The sequence below is a fragment of the Halichoerus grypus genome, chromosome 3 (genome assembly GCF_964656455.1).
Source record: "Halichoerus grypus chromosome 3, mHalGry1.hap1.1, whole genome shotgun sequence".
NCBI classification, from domain to species: Eukaryota; Metazoa; Chordata; class Mammalia; order Carnivora; family Phocidae; genus Halichoerus; species Halichoerus grypus.
The window spans coordinates 149,652,697-149,674,130 of NC_135714.1; the positions used below are offsets into that span (position 1 = coordinate 149,652,697).

General features: G+C 40.0%; 1 protein-coding gene across 2 annotated transcripts in view; it reads left to right on the top strand.

The window, feature by feature from the left end:
- Positions 1 to 21,161, top strand: part of GALNT7 (polypeptide N-acetylgalactosaminyltransferase 7) — a 141,084-nt gene extending 119,923 nt beyond the window's left edge. For both annotated transcript variants that reach the window (XM_036075536.2, XM_036075535.2), the window contains exons 7-12: positions 1,369 to 1,486; positions 3,231 to 3,353; positions 9,001 to 9,219; positions 14,354 to 14,452; positions 15,171 to 15,299; positions 18,711 to 21,161. In XM_036075536.2, coding sequence (XP_035931429.1) covers positions 1,369 to 1,486; positions 3,231 to 3,353; positions 9,001 to 9,219; positions 14,354 to 14,452; positions 15,171 to 15,299; positions 18,711 to 18,848 — 826 coding nt within the window. In that variant the 3' untranslated portion in view covers positions 18,849 to 21,161. The remainder of the gene's footprint in view (positions 1 to 1,368; positions 1,487 to 3,230; positions 3,354 to 9,000; positions 9,220 to 14,353; positions 14,453 to 15,170; positions 15,300 to 18,710) is intronic.
- Positions 21,162 to 21,434: the final 273 nt, after the last annotated feature.

The window sequence follows — 21,434 nt, forward strand, 5'->3', positions numbered from 1 at the left end:
GTTTTCTGGGGATAAATTTTTCAAAGATGGGTTCTCTCATGGCACTTAGAATATAATGGGTGAGACAGAAATTAAACAGATCGCTACACAAATCACTCTGGAATAGCAATGGCCAAAAGTGGTACAAAGACAAACCACAGGGTACATGGAGCTTAGGGGAGGGAGAAGCTAATCCGGCCGCGAGGAGCCCGAACGGCCTCCCTGACCTTTCAAGTGTCCTTCAGACTGAGGCCTGAAAGGCCAGGAGTCAGCCCTGTGGACAGGGAGGAAGAACATTTCGGGAGAGCGAACAGCCTGAGCGAGAAGGGCGTTTGTCGTGCTGGAGGCGTGAGCGAGCAGCGGAGACCTCGGCTGGAGGAAGCCCGCTGAGCGTGGAGAGCCGGGAGAGGCGCGTGCCCCCGGGGCCCATGTGGAGTCTGCTCTGCCTGCCGTGGGATTAGATGTGCATGGGGGCAGAACAGAGGAAGAGACAAGGTCAGGGTGTTGCCATAGCAGTGAAAGTGACGGGAGCTTGGTCTAGGAGCTCGGTCTAAGCAGCAGTGACAGGTTCCAGATACGTTTTCAAGGTGGAATCGATAGGAATTAGTGACAGGTTGAATATTAGGTGTGATGATGAAGAAGGTACTCAGGTGGAGGAGGCTGCTTAGGAATCATGATGCATTAATCATTAATTGTGGGGAGGAGTGGGGAACAGGATGAAAATGATTCCCCTTATCATTTCCTCTAGAGATGTGAGTGGTCTATTCCCAAAAAGGACCCAATTCAAGATTCCATTCAAGAAGCCCCTGGCATTCCTACCTCCTGACACAGTAAATAGCTAATGTCTCATTCTCCTGTGTCGTTTCTGTGCTACATTTGCAAACTCTGAATGAACTGTGACTGTTCTGCCATGATTTACACCTTTATTTGGCATGCCCCTGAGCTATAAAATTTAAAAATGACAGACTACTCCATGGTCTATGGTTGCGCTCATCCTAGAATGACTCATAAATCCTGGTAGGAGCAGTTAGCAGATCATGGCTGTATGGCTCAGTATTTTTAGGACTGAAAGAGAAAATTCTATCTTAACTAACTCTCAGGGCTTAATTTTCAAACCAACAGAGGAACTAAGGCGCCCTCTAATGGCAAAATGGTGCAATGCTCTAATTTGTAATGAACTGTAAATTGGATTTCGGATAGAAATCAGAGTAAATTCATTAAATTATAAACAGATTGTTTTGTGAAGGCTTTGTAATTTCTTAATGTTTGGCCATCGGTTTTGTCTCTTCTGTGCATTATTTAAACTGTGTTCCAAAAGGGCTGTTGTCTGTTGGTGAAGGGGTACTGGGGGTTTATCTTTAATAGTTATTGCAGTGTTTCTTCGCTTAGGTCCCCTGCCATGGCTGGCGGATTATTTGCCATTGAACGAGAGTTCTTCTTTGAACTGGGTCTGTATGATCCAGGTCTCCAGATTTGGGGTGGTGAAAACTTTGAGATCTCATACAAGGTAACATTTCATTTAAACGAATGCAATTCTCTAAGTAGTTACCGACTTTTGTGACTTTCAGATAAGGCTGGTTTCTTTGGGGAAAAAACTGTTTAATGCATTTCTCTAAATTATAAAGGATGACTAACAAAAATGCATGCCTTTGGGGAAAAATAGGGCAAAATGCAAACTCCGGACTTCTTACATATTTACATGGCTCATCTCAACATTGAAGCCTGCAAACTTCAAAAATGAAAATACTAGGGCGCCTGGGTGGCTCGGTCAGTCAAGTGTCCAACCCTTGGTTTCGGCTCAGGTCATGATCTCGGAGTCCTGGGATCAAGCCCTGCATCAGGATCTGCGCTCAGTGGGGAGTCTGCTTGAGGATTCTCTCTCTCCCCTACTCCCTCTGCCCCCATCCCTGCTCGCACACATACACATATACACATACACATTCTCTCTCTCTCTTTCTCTAAAATAAATAAATAAATCTTTTTAAAAAATGAAAATACCTCCTCTTTCCACTCCCTACCTTACCCTCCAGGCTTTCTATACATTGGAGCCTTTTGTTACAAAAGCCCTTTAGGGAATCTGCCTGTATGGGGGCCACATTTGACCATCCACTGACACAGTTACCCTTTATCACTATAGGACATGATTCAGGACAGAAGCAGATCCCAGCCATGACTGTGCATCCTCAGACTGATATTGGAGCTGCCTTCCATCAGCAGCCCCTGTTGTTGAGGCAGTCCTTGGACAATAATACCATCCATGCTCCAACCCCTCCCTCCCACTGCCCCCAAGAAAGAAAGAGAACTATATCACAGTTTGAATTAAACAGATACTTATAGCCTCTTGTCTTAAATGTCCAAAGACAGAAGAAGAATAACTCAGTCCCTGCTCTCAAGGAACTTAGAGTTCATAAGAAGAGATTAGAATTAAATTCATAATATGATAAGAAGGTAGATGGCATTCAATTGATGTGATTAAGAAACAGCATCATACTGGAGGGAGAATTTGAGGCAAACTAGAAAGGTGGGCATGATATCGATAAACAGAGATAAAGGAAGGGGAAGGAGACCTCAGAGCAAATAGACTGGGGAAAGGTACAAAGGTGGGAACATGAAGAATGCGTTCAGGAAACAGTGAGGAGCCCAGTTTAGCAGAATCTGACAGCCTGAGTAAGAAAGACGTCCAAGAAGAGGAAGTGGACAGGTACGTTAGGATTGTATTGAGGAGGGCCTCTAATGCCGAGCCAAGAGATTTCTACTGAATTTAATAAGCAGGGGTAACCTACTGAAGATACTAAGCAAGGGAATAACATGACCCAAAGTTGCCCTTCAGCTAAAATAATCTTACTATACATAGGGATAGCATTGAGTTGAGAGAAGCTGGAGGTGAAGAAGCCAGTTTGGAGGTTATTAAAATAATCAGCCAGGTGGGAAATCCATTAGCCGTGGAAATGGTGAATGATATCAGGAATGAAGAATCTGAGTGACTTTGCAAGGTTACACTGGGCAAAATGTGTTTAATGCTACAGGTACACAAGGGGCCCTGAGTCGCAGAACATTACTGCATTCTTATGGCCTTGTTTGTTATTATATGAGTTTGAAAAACACATTATTTTAGGATTCGTTTCATTTATGAATTCCCCATGGACACTGTTATCTAATTTAGGTTTTATATTTACATTTATAAGAGAAATTTTCAAGTATAATTTATTTTGATATTTGAAACAACTTCCACGTGTGTTTTTCCTTGATAGATATGGCAGTGTGGTGGCAAATTACTGTTTGTCCCCTGCTCTCGTGTTGGTCACATCTACCGTCTCGAGGGCTGGCAAGGGAATCCTCCGCCCATTTATGTCGGGTCTTCTCCAACTCTGAAGGTGAGTCTTTGGATACAAGGAGGGAAGCCTAGGGAGCTCTGGACCACACGTGCCCTGCTGATATACCACACACCGTGGTAGTCACTTCAGTGGCCGCTCACTGAATGAGATAAAGCTTTTAAGCAGTCAGCGCTCGTTCTCCCTTTTAACTTAAGCTGGACTTATTCATGAAACCCCTTACCGTTTTTGTTTTGTTTTGTTTTTATTTGAAGTAGAGTTGACATACGATACAGGTGTACGCAGGTATTCAACACGTATATACGTTGTGAAGTGATCACCACAATAAATCTGGCTACCATCCGTCACCATGAAAGTGGTTACAATATTATTAACTCTGTTCCCTATGCTGTGCATTGCTCCCCTCCCCCTGTGTCACCCATCTGCTCTCCCCTCTCCCCTCCGGCAACCGTCTGTTTGTCCTCTGCGTCTATGAATCTGTTTCTGCTTTGTTTGTTTGTTTGTTTGGTCTTTTAGATTCCACATGGAAGTGAAATCATATGGTATTTGTCTTTGTCTGCCTTACTTATTTCACTTACTATAATACCAGCTCTGTTGTCCGTTTGGGTCCATCCGTGTTCTAACAAATGGCAAGATTTCATTCTTTTTTATGGCTGAGTCATATTCCATTGTGTGTGTGTGTGTGTGTGTGTGTGTGTGTGAGTGTGTGTGTATATCTGTATACCCCACATCTTCTTATCTATCACTATTATCCATGGACACTTAGGTTGCTTCCATATCTTGGCTATTGTAATTATAAACTGTATTATAAATAATGCTGCAATGAACATAGGGGCACGTATATCTCTTTGAATTAGTGTTTTTGTACTCTTGGGATTAATACTCAGAAGTAGAATTGCTAGGTTGTATGGTAGTTCTGTTTTTAATTTTTTGAGGAATCTCCATACTGTTTTCCATAGTGGCTGCACCAATTTGCATTTTCAAAAACAGCACGCAAGGGTTACCTTTTCTTCATATCTTCACCAACACTTGTTATTTCTGGTCTTTTTGACGGTGGCCATTCTGACAGGTGTGAGGTGATATCTCATTGTGGTTTTGATTTGGGTTTCCCTGATGATGAGTGAGGTTAAGTAGCTTTTCATGTGTCTGTTGGCCACCTGTCTGTCTTTTTGGGAGAAATGTCTGTTCAGGTCATCTGCCCATTTTTTAATTGGATTGTTTGCTTTTTGATATTGACTCATGTGAGTTCTTTATATATTTTGGATATTAACCCCTGTTTGGTTGGATCATTTGCAAATATCCTCCCATTCAATAGGATGCCTTTTCATTTTTTTGATGGTTTCCTTCACCATACAAAAGCTTTTTAGTTTGATGTAGTCCCATTTGTTTATTTTTCTTTTGTTGCACTTGCCTGAGGAGATAGATCCAAAAAAATGTTGTCCAAGAGCTTGCTTCCAATGTTTTCCTAGGAGTTTTATGGTTTCAGGTCTTATATTTAAGTCTTTAGTCCATTTTGAGTTTATTTTGTATATGGTATAAGAAAGCCATCCAGTTTCATTCTTTTGCAAGTAGTTGTACAGTTTTCCTAACATTTATTAAAGAAACTGTCTTTTCCCCTTCGCCTCATTTGTCAAAGATTAATTGACCATATAAGTATGGGTTTATTTCTGTTCCATTGAGGTATGAATCTGTTTTTGTGCCAGTACCATACTGTTTTGATTACTATAACTTTGTAGTATAATTTGAAATCAGGGAGCATGACACCTCCAGGTTTGTTCTTCTTTCTCAAGATTGCTTTGGCTATTCAGGGTCTTTTATGGTTCCACACAAATTGTAGGATTATTTGTTCCCATTCTATGAAAAATACTACTGGTATTTTGACAGAGATTGCACTGAATCTGTAAATTGCTTTGGGTAGTATGGACATTTTAATAATATTGATGCTTCCGATCCATAGTGTGCTGTATCTTTCCATTTTTTTGTGGGTCATCTTTAATATCTTTCATCAGCATCTTACAGTTTTTGGAGTATGGGTCTTTCACCTCCTTAGTTAAATTTATTTCTAGATTTTTTTTGATGCAATTATAAATGGATTATTTTCTTAATTTCTTTTTCTGATAGTTCACTATTAGTGTATAGAAATGCAGCAGACTTATGTATATTAATTTTGTATCCTGCAACTTTACTGAATTCATTTATTAGTTCTAACAGCTTTTTGGTAGAGTCTTTAGGGTTTTCTATGTAAAGTGTCATGTCATCTGCAAATAGTGACAGTTTAACTTCTTCTTTCCCAGTTTGGATGCTTTTTATTTCTTTTTTTTGTCTGATTGCCATGGCTAGGACTTCCAACACTAAGTTGAATAAAAGTGGCAAGAGTGGGCATCCTTGTCCCAGATCTTAGATGGAAATCTTTTGGCTTTTCATCATTGAGTATGATGTTAGCTTGTGAGCTTGTCATATGTGGCTTCCGTTGTGTTGAAGTATGTTTCCTCTATACTCACTTTGTTGAGAATTTTTATCATAAATGCATGTTGAATTTTATCAAATGCTTTTTCTGCATCCATTGAGAAAATTATATGATTTTTATCCTTTTTATTAATGTGGTGTATCATGTTGACTGATTTGTGGACATTGAACCATCCTTGCATCCCTGGAATAAATCCCACTTGATCATGGTGTATAATCCTTTCAGTGTATTGTTGAATTCAGCTTGCTGATATTTTGTTGAGGATTTTTGCATCTATGTTTATCAGGGATCTTATTATTTTTTAAGATTATTCATTGTATCCCATTCTGATTAAGATTTCTATATTGAATGTTCTCCATGAGAAGACATCTCAGAGAAACTAAAAAAAAAAAAAAAAAACCTGCCACTCTGTAGGAAAGTAGTTGAAAGGAAAATATCAGCTTCTACTATTTTCACATGAGTAAAATATTATTTTTGTTTGGTCTAAAAAAATTAATCATTAGGAGCTTGTGCAGTAAACAAAATCAAATTTTTGAACAATGCTTGCAAAAGATTAGTATCTTTTGTCCCTCAAACCAGGGACAAAGCAAAAAAGCTTCACACAGAGGCCAAATGTCCCACTGCTAGGAAGATTAAGTGCTCTATTCTTGACTGAGCAACTTTGAAGTTTCTTTAGTTGGGCTGCTTTCATAAATTCTAAGAGCATAGGAGTCTGATTCCATTCATTTTCTGGAGCCCTTAAACCAAGTCAAAAGCAGAAGGAAGTTTATTATTGGCTGCAGATGCAACTTGGAACAGTTCCTTAAAGGGAAATAGATAATAGAAGCAGAGATGGAAAGGTCTTAGGAATGAACACAGCTTTCTAACTAGCCAAATTATCATAGAAATGGCCAAATGGAGCCCCAGCTACAAGAGGAGATGAGATTAAAATATCCGCGATAAAACAAAGAGCACCAAATTAATACCAGGCCAGACTGGCATTGCAGGAAAAGAACCTGCCCTTGGAGTTGGACCCATAAACACGAAGAATTAATGGAAAGTCACATTGATTCATGAAGGCCTGTGCTACAAGGGAAAGGAAAAGAGATGAGAGGGAAATCTTTATCCACTCTAAAAATTAACTGTACATATCGTAAAAATGACCCAATAAATGTAATATTCGTGAGTGCCTAGAGTGGGCCAGGCACTTTTTTTTCCCTCCATCATCCACTCCAACCACAGCGTTCCAATGGCTTACGTCTATTTATCCAGCTCGTCTGTCTTCTTGGAGCTTCCGACTTTGATAGGCAGTTGTCCCCTAGAATGATCTTCTTAGATGACCCTCAGGCATTTCAAACTCAGTGTAGTCAAAGCTGAACTTTTAACTTTTTCCCAAAAGCAATTCCTTTTCCTGCATTCTCTGTTTGCCCATGAATGAAACTTAGGGGGGGATGTTAGGGTAGTCTTCCTCCCTTCCCTCCCACCTTACCGAGCCCTGAAGATTCTACCTCATACATATCTCTGAAATCCATTCCTTTCTGTGCTTCGCACAGGTGCTCGAATCTCTCCCATGGATATTAAATAGCCTCCTACTTGGCTCTCTGTCATCAGCTGCAACCCCTTTCAGTCCGTCTTCCACTCACCACCAGTGTTATTCCCCTGAAAATTAAATCGGATGTCTGTACCTGCTTAAAGCCTTTTGATGGCTCTCAGCTAAAGGATAAAATTCAAAGTCCTTAAAAAAGAATAATGATAATAGCTAACACTTTTTGAGTGCTTAGTATATACCAGACACTAAATGCTTTTTCATATTCACAAAACACGACAAGCTATGCTGTGGGAAACTACTTGCAGGACTCCAAATGCACCATGATATGTCACACTTCTTTTGGGTTTCTCTTTACCCTGAATACCATTCCCACATAATGAACCACTCCTTCAAGACTGAGCTGTCCTGGGCCCCTCCATGCTGCCCCTCTGGCCTTCTCCTTCCCAAACAATGAAATGCTCCTCCTTCGTGTTGCTGTAACCGTATGTGTCTGCACTGAATTCATCACGTTCATTAGTATCTAGAAGACATGGGCTGTGTCTAATTTCGGATGACTTCGCAAAAGTTAAGACTATTTAGCAATAATATTATGTGTTCTTGTGCGATCCTACCACATACAACTTTTTTGGAACCCAGGGGCTTTTGCAACAGCATGCCTGTGTTCACCCTTTGGTAGTCATAGCCTGGGAGAATCGTAACCTGAACGCAAGGTGTTTTCTTTTTTTAATTTAAATTCAGTTAGCCAACATGGAGTACATCATTAGTTTCTGCTGCACGAGGTGTTTTCTACTCCTGATGTAAAACAGGGCTCAGCAATGATGGCCTTTAGACCAAATCCAGCCCGTTTTAGTAAATAAGGTGATAGCGGGCACCAGCACACCCATCTGTCTGCGTGTTGTGTAAGCTACCTTCTCATGAAAACAGCAGAGTTGAGTAGTTGCTACAGAGACCATGTGGCCCACTGTGCCAAAGATCCTTACTCTCTGGCCTTCTGTAGAGAAAATTTGCTGATGAACAATGTAGAAGAACAAGGGACTAGATTATGTACTCAATCTGTCATAATATTCATGTCTGCATGCATTCATTCCATTAAACCTTAGAAGATAGGTCTTTGTCAGTTATCACAATATCAGCTTATTTTATTGTTCCTTAATTGCTTTTTCTTAAAATGCATCAACTGGGGAAAATATCTGGTTAATTCTGGGTGATAGCAAAATGGTTCTATTATAGTCGTAACATGACCCAAAAAGCCACTTGCAAACAGAGCTATTGTTTTTTGTGATGGGTTCTGAAATGAGCCTTTTCCCTACACATGCTCGTAGTGTGGTTCTAATAGAAAGAGATTATTCTGGGTAAAGGAGCATCCATGTCCAGCCAGCCTCTCCTAAACCCTTTCTGAACTTCACCTTCTTCCTCTAGACGGTGGATAGAACATACGATCTTAGAATATATGATCTTTACAGCTCGGTGATGTCAGATTCTGTGTCCGTCACTTCTTAGTTGAACATGCATGACATTTTATGCTTAGCAATTGACATATTTGGGTCATTAGTTCACTTGCATTTGTTTAATTAAATATCAGGTCCTATCAAAATGAGTTTGTTATATGTTGGTCATATTTCATGTGTCTAAGGTGGGCTATTTACGGCATTGCAGATATTTTTCTTTTTCTAACAATATCTTCTTTTTCACAGAACTATGTTAGAGTTGTAGAGGTTTGGTGGGATGAATACAAAGACTACTTCTATGCTAGTCGTCCTGAATCAAAGGCATTACCATATGGAGATATATCTGAGCTGAAAAAATTTCGAGAAGATCACAACTGCAAAAGTTTCAAATGGTTCATGGAAGAAATAGCTTATGACATAACTTCACACTACCCTTTGCCACCCAAAAATGTCGAATGGGGAGAAGTAAGTACTGGCCAGTATTCAGATCTCAAAGTGTGTGTGTTTGGGGACTGAGTTTGGGAGAAGGCAGAGAGAGATGGAAATGTGTGAGTGAAAGAGAAGAATTCTTGGGGCAAAGTTTCTCTAAAAACTGTATGGTAATCTCCCCCACCTTTCCACCAGACCGTTAACACCTCTCCTGAGGCCCCCCCCCACTCCACCCGACCAATGTGTCCCCTGCTCTCAGCTTTTGGACTTACGGTTCTCCATCTGATGTCCACTCCCTGCAGCTCCTCCTTCCCCTCCCTCCAAGTCCTATTCCTGGCTAATTCCAACTTATCCTATTGCTCTCAATTTAGAGAGCACCAATTCTAAAAAAGCCTTTCTTATTCATCCCCCACCCAAGCAGAAAGACTGAGTTCTTGATCTTTCCATGGGTTCTCATAACAGCCAGTCTCCATGCTCGGGACCTGGTTCACCATTGTGTCCCATTGGACTAATGCAGAGACCCCCATATACAATACAAAGACTGAGTTCTTGATCTTTCCATGGGTTCTCATAGCAGCCAGTCTCCATGCTCAGGACCTGGTTCACCATTGTGTCCCAATGGACTAATGCAGAGAGCCCCATATACAATAGGCACTCAAACAATGCTTGTCAAATGAATGAATGAATTAATGGTAACTGAAAATAAGTAAATCAGGCCAAGGCATTGATTGGTGTTGTCATTTGTTTTTCCAGACTTGCCTTTGTAACCTCATTTCTTTTTTAAAAATTTTTTTTATTGTTATGTTAATCGCCATTCATTACATCATCAGTTTTTGATGTAGTGTTCCATGATTCATTGTTTGCGTATAACACCCAGTGCTCCATGCAGAACGTGCCCTCTTTAATACCCATCACCAGGCCAACCCATCCTCCCACCCCCCTCCCCTCTAGAACCCTCAGTTTGTTTTTCAGAGTCCATCGTCTCTCATGGTTCGTCTCCCCCTCTGATTTCCCCCTTCATTCTTCCCCTCCTGCTATCTTCTTCTTTTTTTTTTTTTCTTAACATATATTGCATTATTTGTTTCAGAGGTACAGATCTGAGATTCAACAGTCTTGCACAATTCACAGCACTCACCATAGCACATACCCTCCCCAGTGTCTGTCACCCAGCCACCCCATCCCTCCCACCCCAGCCCCCACTCCAGCAACCCTCAGTTTGTTTCCTGAGATTAAGAATTCCTCATATCAGTGAGGTCATATGATACATGTCTTTCTCTGATTGACTTATTTCGCTGAGCATAATACCCTCCAGTTCCATCCACGTCGTTGCAAATGGCAAGATCTCATTCCTTTTGATGGCTGCATAATATTCCATTGTATATATACACCACCTCTTCTTTATCCATTCCTCTGTCGATGGACATCTTGGCTCTTTCCACAGTTTGGCTATTGTGGACATTGCTGTAACCTCATTTCTGATTTTATGCACCCACGAGCCTCAGTGCTGCTGCCTCGTGAGTGTATTAAACGTGCTGTGAACTTTCAAACCTAAGTACTGTTGCTTAGTTACGTCTTCAACAGCTACTGGTCAAGGGCCTACTGTGTGCCAGTCACTCTCCTAGACATGAAACAAGACAGGCAGGGCCTTTTCATCAGGGAAAGGTCTCTCCCCTTGGGCTAGTGGGGGAAAGAGACAACAACAGAGAAGACAAGGAAGGTAATGGCAGATGGTGGTGAGGCCTACAAAGGAAATAAACAGGTGATGTTCAGGAGGATGTCGGGACAGATTACGGAAGCCTTCTTTGAAGAGGTGGCATTTAATCTGAGATCTGAATGATATACCAGAGAGCCAAGAGAGAGTGTTCCAAGCAGAGAAAATGATGAGGTTGGAGGCTCTGAGTCAGGAAATGCTTTGCCTTTGTGATAATCAGAAAAGAGGAGATTAGTGAGGAGGGAGGCCTTTATCCTGTGGGTGTAGGAAGCCATGGGAGGGTTTTAAGGAGGTAACATAAATTGATTTATGCTTTGCTTTTTAATCACCCTGTTGTGAGGGTTTAGAGTAGAAACAGGGATGCCAGTTAGAAAACCTAGTAGGGTAGTTCCGGTGAGAAACGATGGGAGCTGAGACCAGGAAGTCAAAAATGGAATGCAGAGAAGCAGACCAATGTGAGATACATAATTCATCTGGAGGCAGGTCGCTGATGGATGGGGATGTGAAGGATGTGGGCCAAGATGACTAGTTTTGGTTTTCCTTTGAGTAGCCGCTGAGGTGGCAGCTGAGGTGGGGACGCTGGTGGAGGGGATAAAGGGGAAGGGTTGGGAATGGCAAGTTCTTTATCAGCGTTCTGGTCGTGTGAGGTGCCTACTAGACAGCCAGGTGCAGCTGTGAAATTGAAGCCCAGAAAAGAGGAATGTACATTTGGAGCCAGCGGCAGGTATATTGTTTCATGAAACCAAATGAACTCACCTAGGGAGAAAATAGAGATAGATAAAAGACGGGATCCAGCCCGAGGGATTCCAACAGTCAGAGTTTGGGAATAAAAGAAGCCGACCCTTATGCTGTTCACCTCTTGGTTTAATACGTTTCCCCCCACCCGCCCATACCCTTATTTCACCTCTGTGTTCTAGTGTAGCAAACCACGTGTGACTCCCAACTCGACCATGAGCCCCTGGAAGTCCAGACCAGATTTTGGTACTCTTAATCCCCAAGAACACCGGATTAATATAGTGCCTTCTACATAAAAGGAATGACTCCTCCTGGTGATCTCGGTCAGTCTCCTGACTTTGCAGCCATCTACATGCTAACGACTCTCACATTTCTATCTCCAGCCCAAATCTCTCTCCTGGAGCCCAGACAAGTACCTCCAACATGCTCCTTGATATCTCCACTGGATTGTCTAACAGATACTTCAGACTCAGCGTATCCAAACCCGAGCTCCCTCTCTCCCCTCCCCAGCCGGTCTTTGCTGATTGCTCCGACCAAAAACCTTGGCTTCTCCTTTGTTTCCTCTTCTCTCGCACTTCACATCCAGTTCCCAGATCTGAGCCCTTCGTACTGTGCTTTAAGCCCCTACATCTCTGAGACTAACTTTGCCTCGCTGCAGCCTGTTCTAAAGCAGCAGAGTGATCTTTTTAAACTGTGAATCAGGTCACGTAACTCCTCTGTTAGAAACGGGCAGTGGAGTGAAGGCAGAGCCCTTCCTAGTGGCCTTGAGGCCACTGTACAATCTGGCCCCGTTGTTCTCCGGCCCCACCGCCCCCCTTACCCACACGCTCCTGCTTCTGCTGTTCCCTCTGCCCGAAAGCAAAGTCAGCCTCTTCGCCGGGCCTGACATTTATACAGCCGGCCCTTGAACAACACGGGTTCGAACTGCACAGGTTCACTTATACATGCGTTTTCTTCCAGTATAGGAAATGTATTTTCTCTTCCTTATGATTTTCTTTCTTTTTTTTTTTTAAGATTTTATTTGAGAGAGAGAGCACACGCGTGAGCGGGAGTGGGGTGGGGGAGGGGCAGAGGGAGAAGCAGGCTCCCCACTGAGCAGGGAGCCCGATGTAGGGCTTGATCCCAGGACCCCGGGATCACGACCTGAGCCCAAGGCAGACACTTGACCGACTGAGCCACCCAGGCGCCCCTCTTCCTTATGATCTCCTTAACATTTTTCTTTTCTCTCACTTGCTTTATTGTAAGAATACAGTATATAATACATATAACATACAAAGTATGTGTTAATTGACTATGTTTGTTGTTGGTAAGGCTTCCGGGCAATAGTATGCTATTAGTAGTGAAGTTTTGGGGAAATCAAAAGTTACATACAGGTTTTTGACTGTGCAGCGGGTTGGCATCCCGAACCCCTGCGTTGTTCAAGGGTCAATTGTATATACCTCAAGACTGCTCCGATGTTACCTTCTCAGGGAGAGTCTGCCTGCTGTCCCCAGAACCCTCTTAGCCCCCACCTTGAACTTGCTCTTCTTTTTCTTTTCTCCATAGCACTTACCACTTCCAAACATGATACGTTTTTTGCTTATATTCTGTCTTTCCCTCCCTAGAATGTAAGCTCGCTGGGGCAGGGATCTTTTATCTATTTTGTTCTCTGGTGTAACAGACCTTACAACATGCCGGACACAGTACTCACCAAATATTTGATGAATAAATAAAGTCATGAGTGAATGAATAGGTGGAATTTTCTGTTCCCCCTTTATAAACTCATCCCTAAATATATCTTCACTTTAACCTCTATCCCCACTCTGGCCCCTGTACGTTACACCTCACTTCTCAGCATTCCCTGCACGTTGCAGGGTAAGCCCTTATAAACCCCATGTCTCCCTGGGGACAGACAGTCTTCAGTGTTCCTCCAAGCAGGGCAAGAGGCTCCTTTCTCCACATGCCCATCCCTCTATCCTGCTGGACGCTTAGCCCTCAGTCTCGCTACAGACGTGAGGGCCCTGGCCCATGACTTGATTCTCTCCTCGTGTCTTCTAAAGCACTTATCATCATAGGTGCTCAGTCAATATTTGCTGACCGAATGAAACAATAAACATTTTATCCAAATACTATAGTAATTCATAATTGAGTTGACAAATATGTAGTATTTCCAGAAAAGGGAAAATATGCATTCCAAAGATGAACCCCTGTGTTTGCTTCTCACCCATATTATTCATAGTCAGAGTAACGTCTCACTGCCTGGCCCATCTGCCCTAACTTTTGTCCCCTGGGCCTCTTGGAGACAGCTGCCAAAATTGTCGCACAGCCATTTCTTACATATTCAATCTGGTCTAGACATCTAGGGCCAGGGTCTGCTGCCACTGGGGTTAGGGAACTGTGCTCTGTTTGCTTCTCATCCACATGAATTCTCATGAACCTGGAATTGTATTTCAGATCTTTTTATTTTTTTTTCTTCTGCGGTATTTTATCAAAATCTATAGACTAGTGCCCTCAGTTGGGGTAAGCCCATTGCAGTGTGGACTTCAAGACCATAAATGAGTTCAGAGACAACTGGTATACTCTGAGCTACTCAAAGACTGACAAGTTCGTCTTAACCTAGCATTACACGTACCCAGACTTCCACTGTGAACTGCAGTATCTAGCATGAAACTCTCTTCCCCTATTGCTAGAGCTCACTAAAGCTAAACTGTTGCCTGCTCTTTGGTTCTTTGTTCATTTTTGTAGATCAGAGGGCTTGAGACTGTCTACTGCATTGATAGCATGGGGAAGACAAACGGAGGCTTTGTTGAGCTGGGACCCTGCCACAGGATGGGAGGGAATCAGGTAAATAACCATACTTATTGGAGCAGCTAGTCTTACTGATCAGGGGGTTTCATTTGCTTTTTAATTTGATAATTTTGTTTGTTTGGGTAAAGTTAAACATTCTGTAAAAAAAACCTGACAGTTCTAAAGCATTTACTTAGATGAGGGGGATGATAGCAGTATCGGGTTTTCACACAAGCAATCCGAATCTAGAATTTATTTCTGATATAAGAGATTAGAATATATTCCTATGGGAGGATATAACCATGTCAGCCTAGCTCTGTAGTAATTTTATTTGCAAATATTGTTCAGTATTCCACATTTTCCCCTAATAAATTAGCTAGGATGTTGCTGCCAGTAAGGTATATTTCACTAATATATTTTCTTACTTCCTTATGTGGGTATTGTTCTTGCCTCTAATTTAGATTGTCAAACATCATCAGCTCTGTTTCCACGTTTTCATCTGCTCACACTGTCGGTACATAATAAATATGTGTTAATGACCCATTCTATATGTAAGAAGCTAAAGAACATAATCCTTTAAGTGTTAGCAGGAGTCTTCGCTAATATCAAAATGAATATCGTTTCTATCTTTGGACATAGAATTCTGAACATACAGAAAAATTATAGAAAAATAAGATAGTCATTGAGTTTAATTATGAGTTAAGTTTCTTTTTTTTTTTAAATAATGTATATCAGCAGAGAAGGTGCCTTGTTATTTTCTTTTTTTTTTTAATAGCTTTTTCGAATCAACGAAGCTAATCAACTCATGCAGTATGACCAGTGTTTGACAAAGGGCCCTGATGGATCCAAAGTTATGATTACACACTGTAATCTAAATGAATTTAAGGAATGGCAGTACTTCAAGGTATTGTGCATTTCATCTCCTGAAATATTATTTGCTATTTCATTTTAATAATACCTACCATCTGGAATTTAGATGGATAAATCTTAAAATATATATGTATGTATAGATATACGTATATATATGTGTGTGTGTGTGTTTATATACATATATATAAAATTTCCGTCCTATTGCATTTATATTTCATGTTGTCCAGCAGGTGGAGATAGAGACACACAACACTTAGCAGTCTGGGCCTTCCCAACTTCTTTATGGTAACTGGATAAATACTGCTTTAAAGGTCATGTTTAGTTATTCATTTGACACCACAGGAGCAGTTTTTCTCTTTCAGCTGTGAATATTCCAGGTTCTTTGCCAAGTTGAAGTCCCAACATATTAATGTATTTATGTGTAATTTTCAGTGTCTAGACTTGACCGAATCAATTTATTGTGAAACATAAAGCTGGGAAAGCTGCCCCAAACTGAGAGAACCTGGCAACCCTCAACTTTATTTACTCATCTAGTGGTCGGGATCATACCGTGTCTGTCATGCAAGCCCTGACTTGCTAGGTAGTGATGTTATTATGACCCGCTTAATATTCCCGGTTATCATCGTTCATAGATAATTACTATGAAGTGGTGAGTATGTGTCAGTTGCTGATTTTTTTCCTATAACAAGTTAGAAAGGAGAAGGTTAACATAAACCCTGAAGCACAGAGCGTTTATTTCCACAAAGAAAGATGAATAATAGCAGTAAGTGTTACGGGGGTCAGTGAGAACAGTACTAATAAAATAGTAAAAGAAGGCTATGGCAGACCAGAAACTGCCATCCAGAAGTAGTTTAATGGATAAAAAAAAATGCAATGTACATATTTTAGATATTTTAAAGGCCACAGCATTGAGTACACATTTGTGCATCAGATATTACTAAATATTTCTTGGGGCCCGATGATGTGGTGACTTCAAAAAGAAGCCAAAGCACATCATACTCCAGTGGCAGCAAAGAAAAAACTGCAGAAATGAAAGTAAGTAAAATGCCATAGGTTAACAAAGGAGAGATTAATAGGATGAGTTTCACTGAGGAAGTATCTTTGTACCAGATCTTGAGATAGAAAACGGTTTTTTGTAGCGGATAAACAAGAAAACTGGGTGAGCAAAGGCGTGGAATGAAAGTGTGTAGAAAACTCCAGGACTCATGTTTAGTTTGGTATCCCTAAATTGTAGTCCACATGAAAGAACATTGAACTTCATTTTGTAAGTTTTGGAGAGTGAATGACTTTATTTGAGGAACCCAGTGAGAGGAAACAGTGGATACTTTTAGGAAAATAACTCCAGGACCATTGTGAAGTATGGACTGATAAGCAGGTCAGCTCAGTCTGCAGTTCTCAGACTTCCAGTCTCTAGATTCTCTCTACACTCTTGAAAATTACTGAGAACCCAACAGATTTAATTTATCTAGGTCATAGCTAAAAATATTTTCTGAATTGCAAATTAAACCTGAGAAATTTTGTAAGCATGTATTTGTATTGTATTATACTTGTACTTATATATTAATTCATGTAAAAGTTAATGATAACCCTACTACGTTATCATTGTTTTATGATTTTGCAAATCCCTTTAAATGTCTGGTTTAATAGAAGACAGCTGGATTCTCATACTGCTTCTGCATTCAATTTGATGTGATATGTTGTTTTGGTTGAAGTATATGAGGAAAATCTAGCCTCAAACATGTGGTTAGAGAAGAGAGGATTAATTTAATAGCCTCTTCAGATAATTGTATTCTTTGATGCTACACCACAGCTAAGTAAGTGGTCGTTTCTTATAAGTTTTTTGCAGTGTAGAATCCGAAACCATATCAGTGAACATCTTGCCCTATGTTACATTAAAATCCATTGGTCTGTCTGAAACTCTGAAAGGATCTTTTACTCATGTCTGCTTTTGTAACATCATGCATTGCTTATTTGGAAAATATTGGCTCACTAAGTTTTGTAGATCATCCGAATGTTGACACATTTCACTAAACACCAGTGTCAAAAAATCACAAATATAACCACTGATTTTTCATGGTAAAGCTGTCAAGTTCATGGTGGTGGGTACAAGTTTTCCACAACTCTAATTTTTGCTTGAAAAGTCAAATTCTATCAGTGGCAACAAATACTGTCAGATTAGCATTGCTGTTTTTTTTAAGTGACAGGCTTACTTCATTTTCTAGAAAAAGTCTGCCCAGTCCCAAGTTTGAATCACCATGGTTTGTCTAGAGTTGTCCTTTCAAGTCAAAATGACATTACACGAAAAAAGCAGCTAGTTGGACAAATGTACATGTGCTTTCCTTCCAGATAACCACTGTACTTCACTATATGGAAGTGCTTTATGCACACTTTATATTTCATCTCAGAATATTTTTAAAAGTATACTCAAGGGTAGGGGCGCCTGGGTGGCTCAGTCGGTTAAGCGTCTGGCTCTTGGTTTCGGCTCAAGTCATGTTCTCATGGGTCATGGGACCGAGCCCCATATTGGGCTCCGTGCTCAGCCGGGAGTCTGCTTGAGATTTACTCCCTCTGCCCCTGCCCCCACTTGCACACAGTACAGTTTCTCCCTCTCTTTCTCTCTCTCTCTCTCTCTAAAATAAATCATCTTTTTAAAAAAAGTATACTCAAGGGTCAGGATTTAATAAAACTAATAACTTTTACTGTTTCATCACAGACACCTTTAAGTAAAACTAGCATTTTCTTTCTTAGCTGTGGATGTATGGCCATGAACACTGAGACTGCTAGCACACTTAGGTCACTGCTTGACTTATACTAAGGCCCCAGCATTTTTACCTGCCATTGCTTTTGCACCATCAGTATAAATGTCCGTGCAATGAAAAAGGCAAATGGGGTCTTCGTATTACTATAAAGATAGTTTTGGCCTTACAGACCCAATCTTAGATAGTCTGAGGACTACCGTATGAGACGCCCTGAGCTATATTGAAGACATCTACAACAGAGGATGAGGGCTAAACTAAGGCATATGCGGTGGGTCTGGGAAAGGATATAGATCAGAGACACTGCAAATATCAGTCCTCAGTGACTGCTACAATTTGAATGAATAAAGGAAGGTGTAGCATGAAAGGCCTCTGTCCTGAGGCCTGGAAGGATGGTACTGCCGTTAAGCCAGGATGGGAACTGAAGAAAGAAGTCGGTTTGGAGGGGAAGACAGTGAAATGAAGTTTCTATACCATTGAATTTGAGGTACTGGCAGTACATTATGACTTAACGATAAAAGGACCTAGAAGACTGACAATCAGGAAAAATCCAAAGTCTGAGGTATGGTTGGTTTAAGCCTGTCCTATCTGCTGGAATTCTCTTCTTGCGAAAGCCAGGTAATGCCTTTGAATATCAGTGATACCGAAAGAAGTACAAATTTAAAATTCCTTTGTCCTTTGTTTTCCAGAGCCTGCACAGATTTACTCACATTCCTTCGGGAAAGTGCTTAGATCGTTCAGACGTCCTCCATCAAGTGTTCATCTCCGATTGTGACTCCAGTAAAATGACTCAAAAGTGGGAAATGAACAACATCCATAGCGTTTAGAAAGAATGAAAGAAACCAATAACCTACCTACTGACATATAAATTTATACAGGACTGAAAACCGCCTGAAACCTGCTGCAACTGTTATTAACTCTGTACAGCTCCAAACCCAGAACCTCCTGATCAGTTTGAAGGACGTTGATAAACTGTGATTTTACAATAACATTATCATCTGCAGTTACTGTTTACAAAACTGCTTTTACCTTAAACTTTGTAGATGTTTACATCTTTTTTTGTTTTAAGATGATGTTGGTAATTTGTGCATTTAGCTCTGTTTTATTTAGAACGGAGTTAAAAGCATCCTTGTCTTCTTTGGGATTACACTCAGGGGTCTGAAAGGCAGTTTGATTTTATTTTTTTTTTTTTTTAAACACACTTGAAAACAAGGTTGGAGTAACCAGACTTTCATATATAACTTGGTGATTATCAACCTGTTGTGTCTTTATTTAATTTTACATCTTTACGAAGCACTGCCACAGGTTCTTAGCCAAGGTGGCCTTCCTTCACAGTCATGCTGCTTTTTTGAAAGGTGAATTTCAACACATTTAGTGCCTCTTTCATTTCTCAGTATATATTTCAAGAGCTTTTGATGAAATTTATAGGATGTTACGGAATTGTCATCTGTATGAGGAATACTTTCACTACTCAAAAATGACTTTATGTGCTACCATTTGTTCCGAAATTGAATGTTGTATGGCTTGAAAAAGAAAAGACAGTATAGAACATCCGAGGCTATTTCATAGGATTGAAGATTGTATGGCATTAACTCCCTGACTCGCGGGCATGCCCAGCGCTCTCTGTTGGTACTGACTCCTAAGATAGCAAAGGGGGTCTACCAACTAGAGAAAAATTGTCCACTGACATCTGGGATTTACTTTTCCTTTATACCTATCACTACAGAAAATTAATTCTCGGTTTTGAAACCTTGAAGTGTGGGGTTAACAAAAACAACAAAATACCACTGTAAACACATCCGGGGTTCATTCTAACCAAGGTAAGGATTACCAAGCCCTTGTTAGATGAATCCTTACAGAACTCCTGTGCGTTACAACCTAAGCTGTGGAACCTCTGAAGCCAAGAGTGAGTGGATGTTTCATGTATGTCTTCATCCAAATGAAATCCCCTGCACATTTTTTTTAAATTAAAAAAAAAAAAAAAGGCTATTTAAAAACACTGTTCATTAACAGATATAAACTTCTGTTAGGTTAGGTGTTAGTTCCCTAGTGTTTCTTAATTTTTTTTTTTTTAGGAAGCATATTTCTATTAGTATTTTTCCAGTGAAAAGAAGACTTGTTTGGATTTCAACATTTATTGAGATAGTACCTACTATAGGAAAACCAAATACTGCAAGTGGTCAATTAAATTTTAATTTCTAAGTCAGTCTTTTGTTACCCAAAAGATTAAAATGCTACACTGAGTGCAGAAAAAAGAGAGAGAGAGGGAAAAAACTGATGAAGTGGGGAATGGCAAGGAAATTACGCATTTTTGATCCTGTAATCATGATATCATTACAAGAAAGGAATTTCACAAACTACTGCCCGAGGGAACTATTTTTAATTAAAGCTTAAGAAAGGAAAGAAAAAAATCTACATTTGTTTAGAAGAAAAGCCTACAAATTTGTTTCTTCCAAGCTTAGCTCTTAAATTTGGAGAGTCAGAGTTAAACATCCTGAACAGAGTTTTATTTGTAATTTTGACTTGTCAAGTTATATTTTGCTACTGATCTGTGATCAACCATTTTAACTTTCATGCATCTCTAGGGATGTTTAAAAAGAAATACATTTATATATGCTTATACAACTGCAAAATAAATTAACTATAAATGGAAACTAAGAGAATTGGTACTTTAATTACTTGTGTCTTTGCAAATAGGCTCCATTTTCCTTGTTGAATAGATTATAACCTTGTTAACTATGCATAGGCCTAAGAAAGGTGGCACATAAACTGTGCGTGTAAATTTTAAATGGGTATTTTGTGCAATTCATTGATACTCTATGAAAATGATTCTATATATTGAAATCAGAAACCTTACCAAACATGAAAAACATCAGAAGCTGCTGCCATATGACTATTTTCTACTGTAGGCTGCTTTGGAAATAATTCCCATATCCTTGCTTTGTAAGTTGATAATATCACTATGCATTTCTACACATTTTATAAATTTGATTTATGCAGATTTTGATACACTGTATGTTTCTGTAGAAATTGTATAAATATTCAAATTTTATTAGGGATAAATTTGAGAAGTTTATGTATATCTTAATTCTGGGTTGCTTGTTTTTTAGGTGAGAAAAAAATAAAATACTGTATTTTAATCCATTGGGTTTTTTCAGTACTCGTAATCGTTCCTAAATCCAAACACTGCATGCTTGAAATAATTACTTGATTTTATTGTTTATGAGATACACTAACATAATAGCTAAAATATCATATACTATAGTTATATGTTGAGTATGTGCTTGAATATTGGTTATAATTCTGCTTAGAATATGCTTGGAATACTTGGAGCTTACTTATCTGTGGGAAGGAAACATAAAGGTTTATTTTGGTCTCTAGTTGCCTATATATAGCAATTTTTTTTTGAAGTC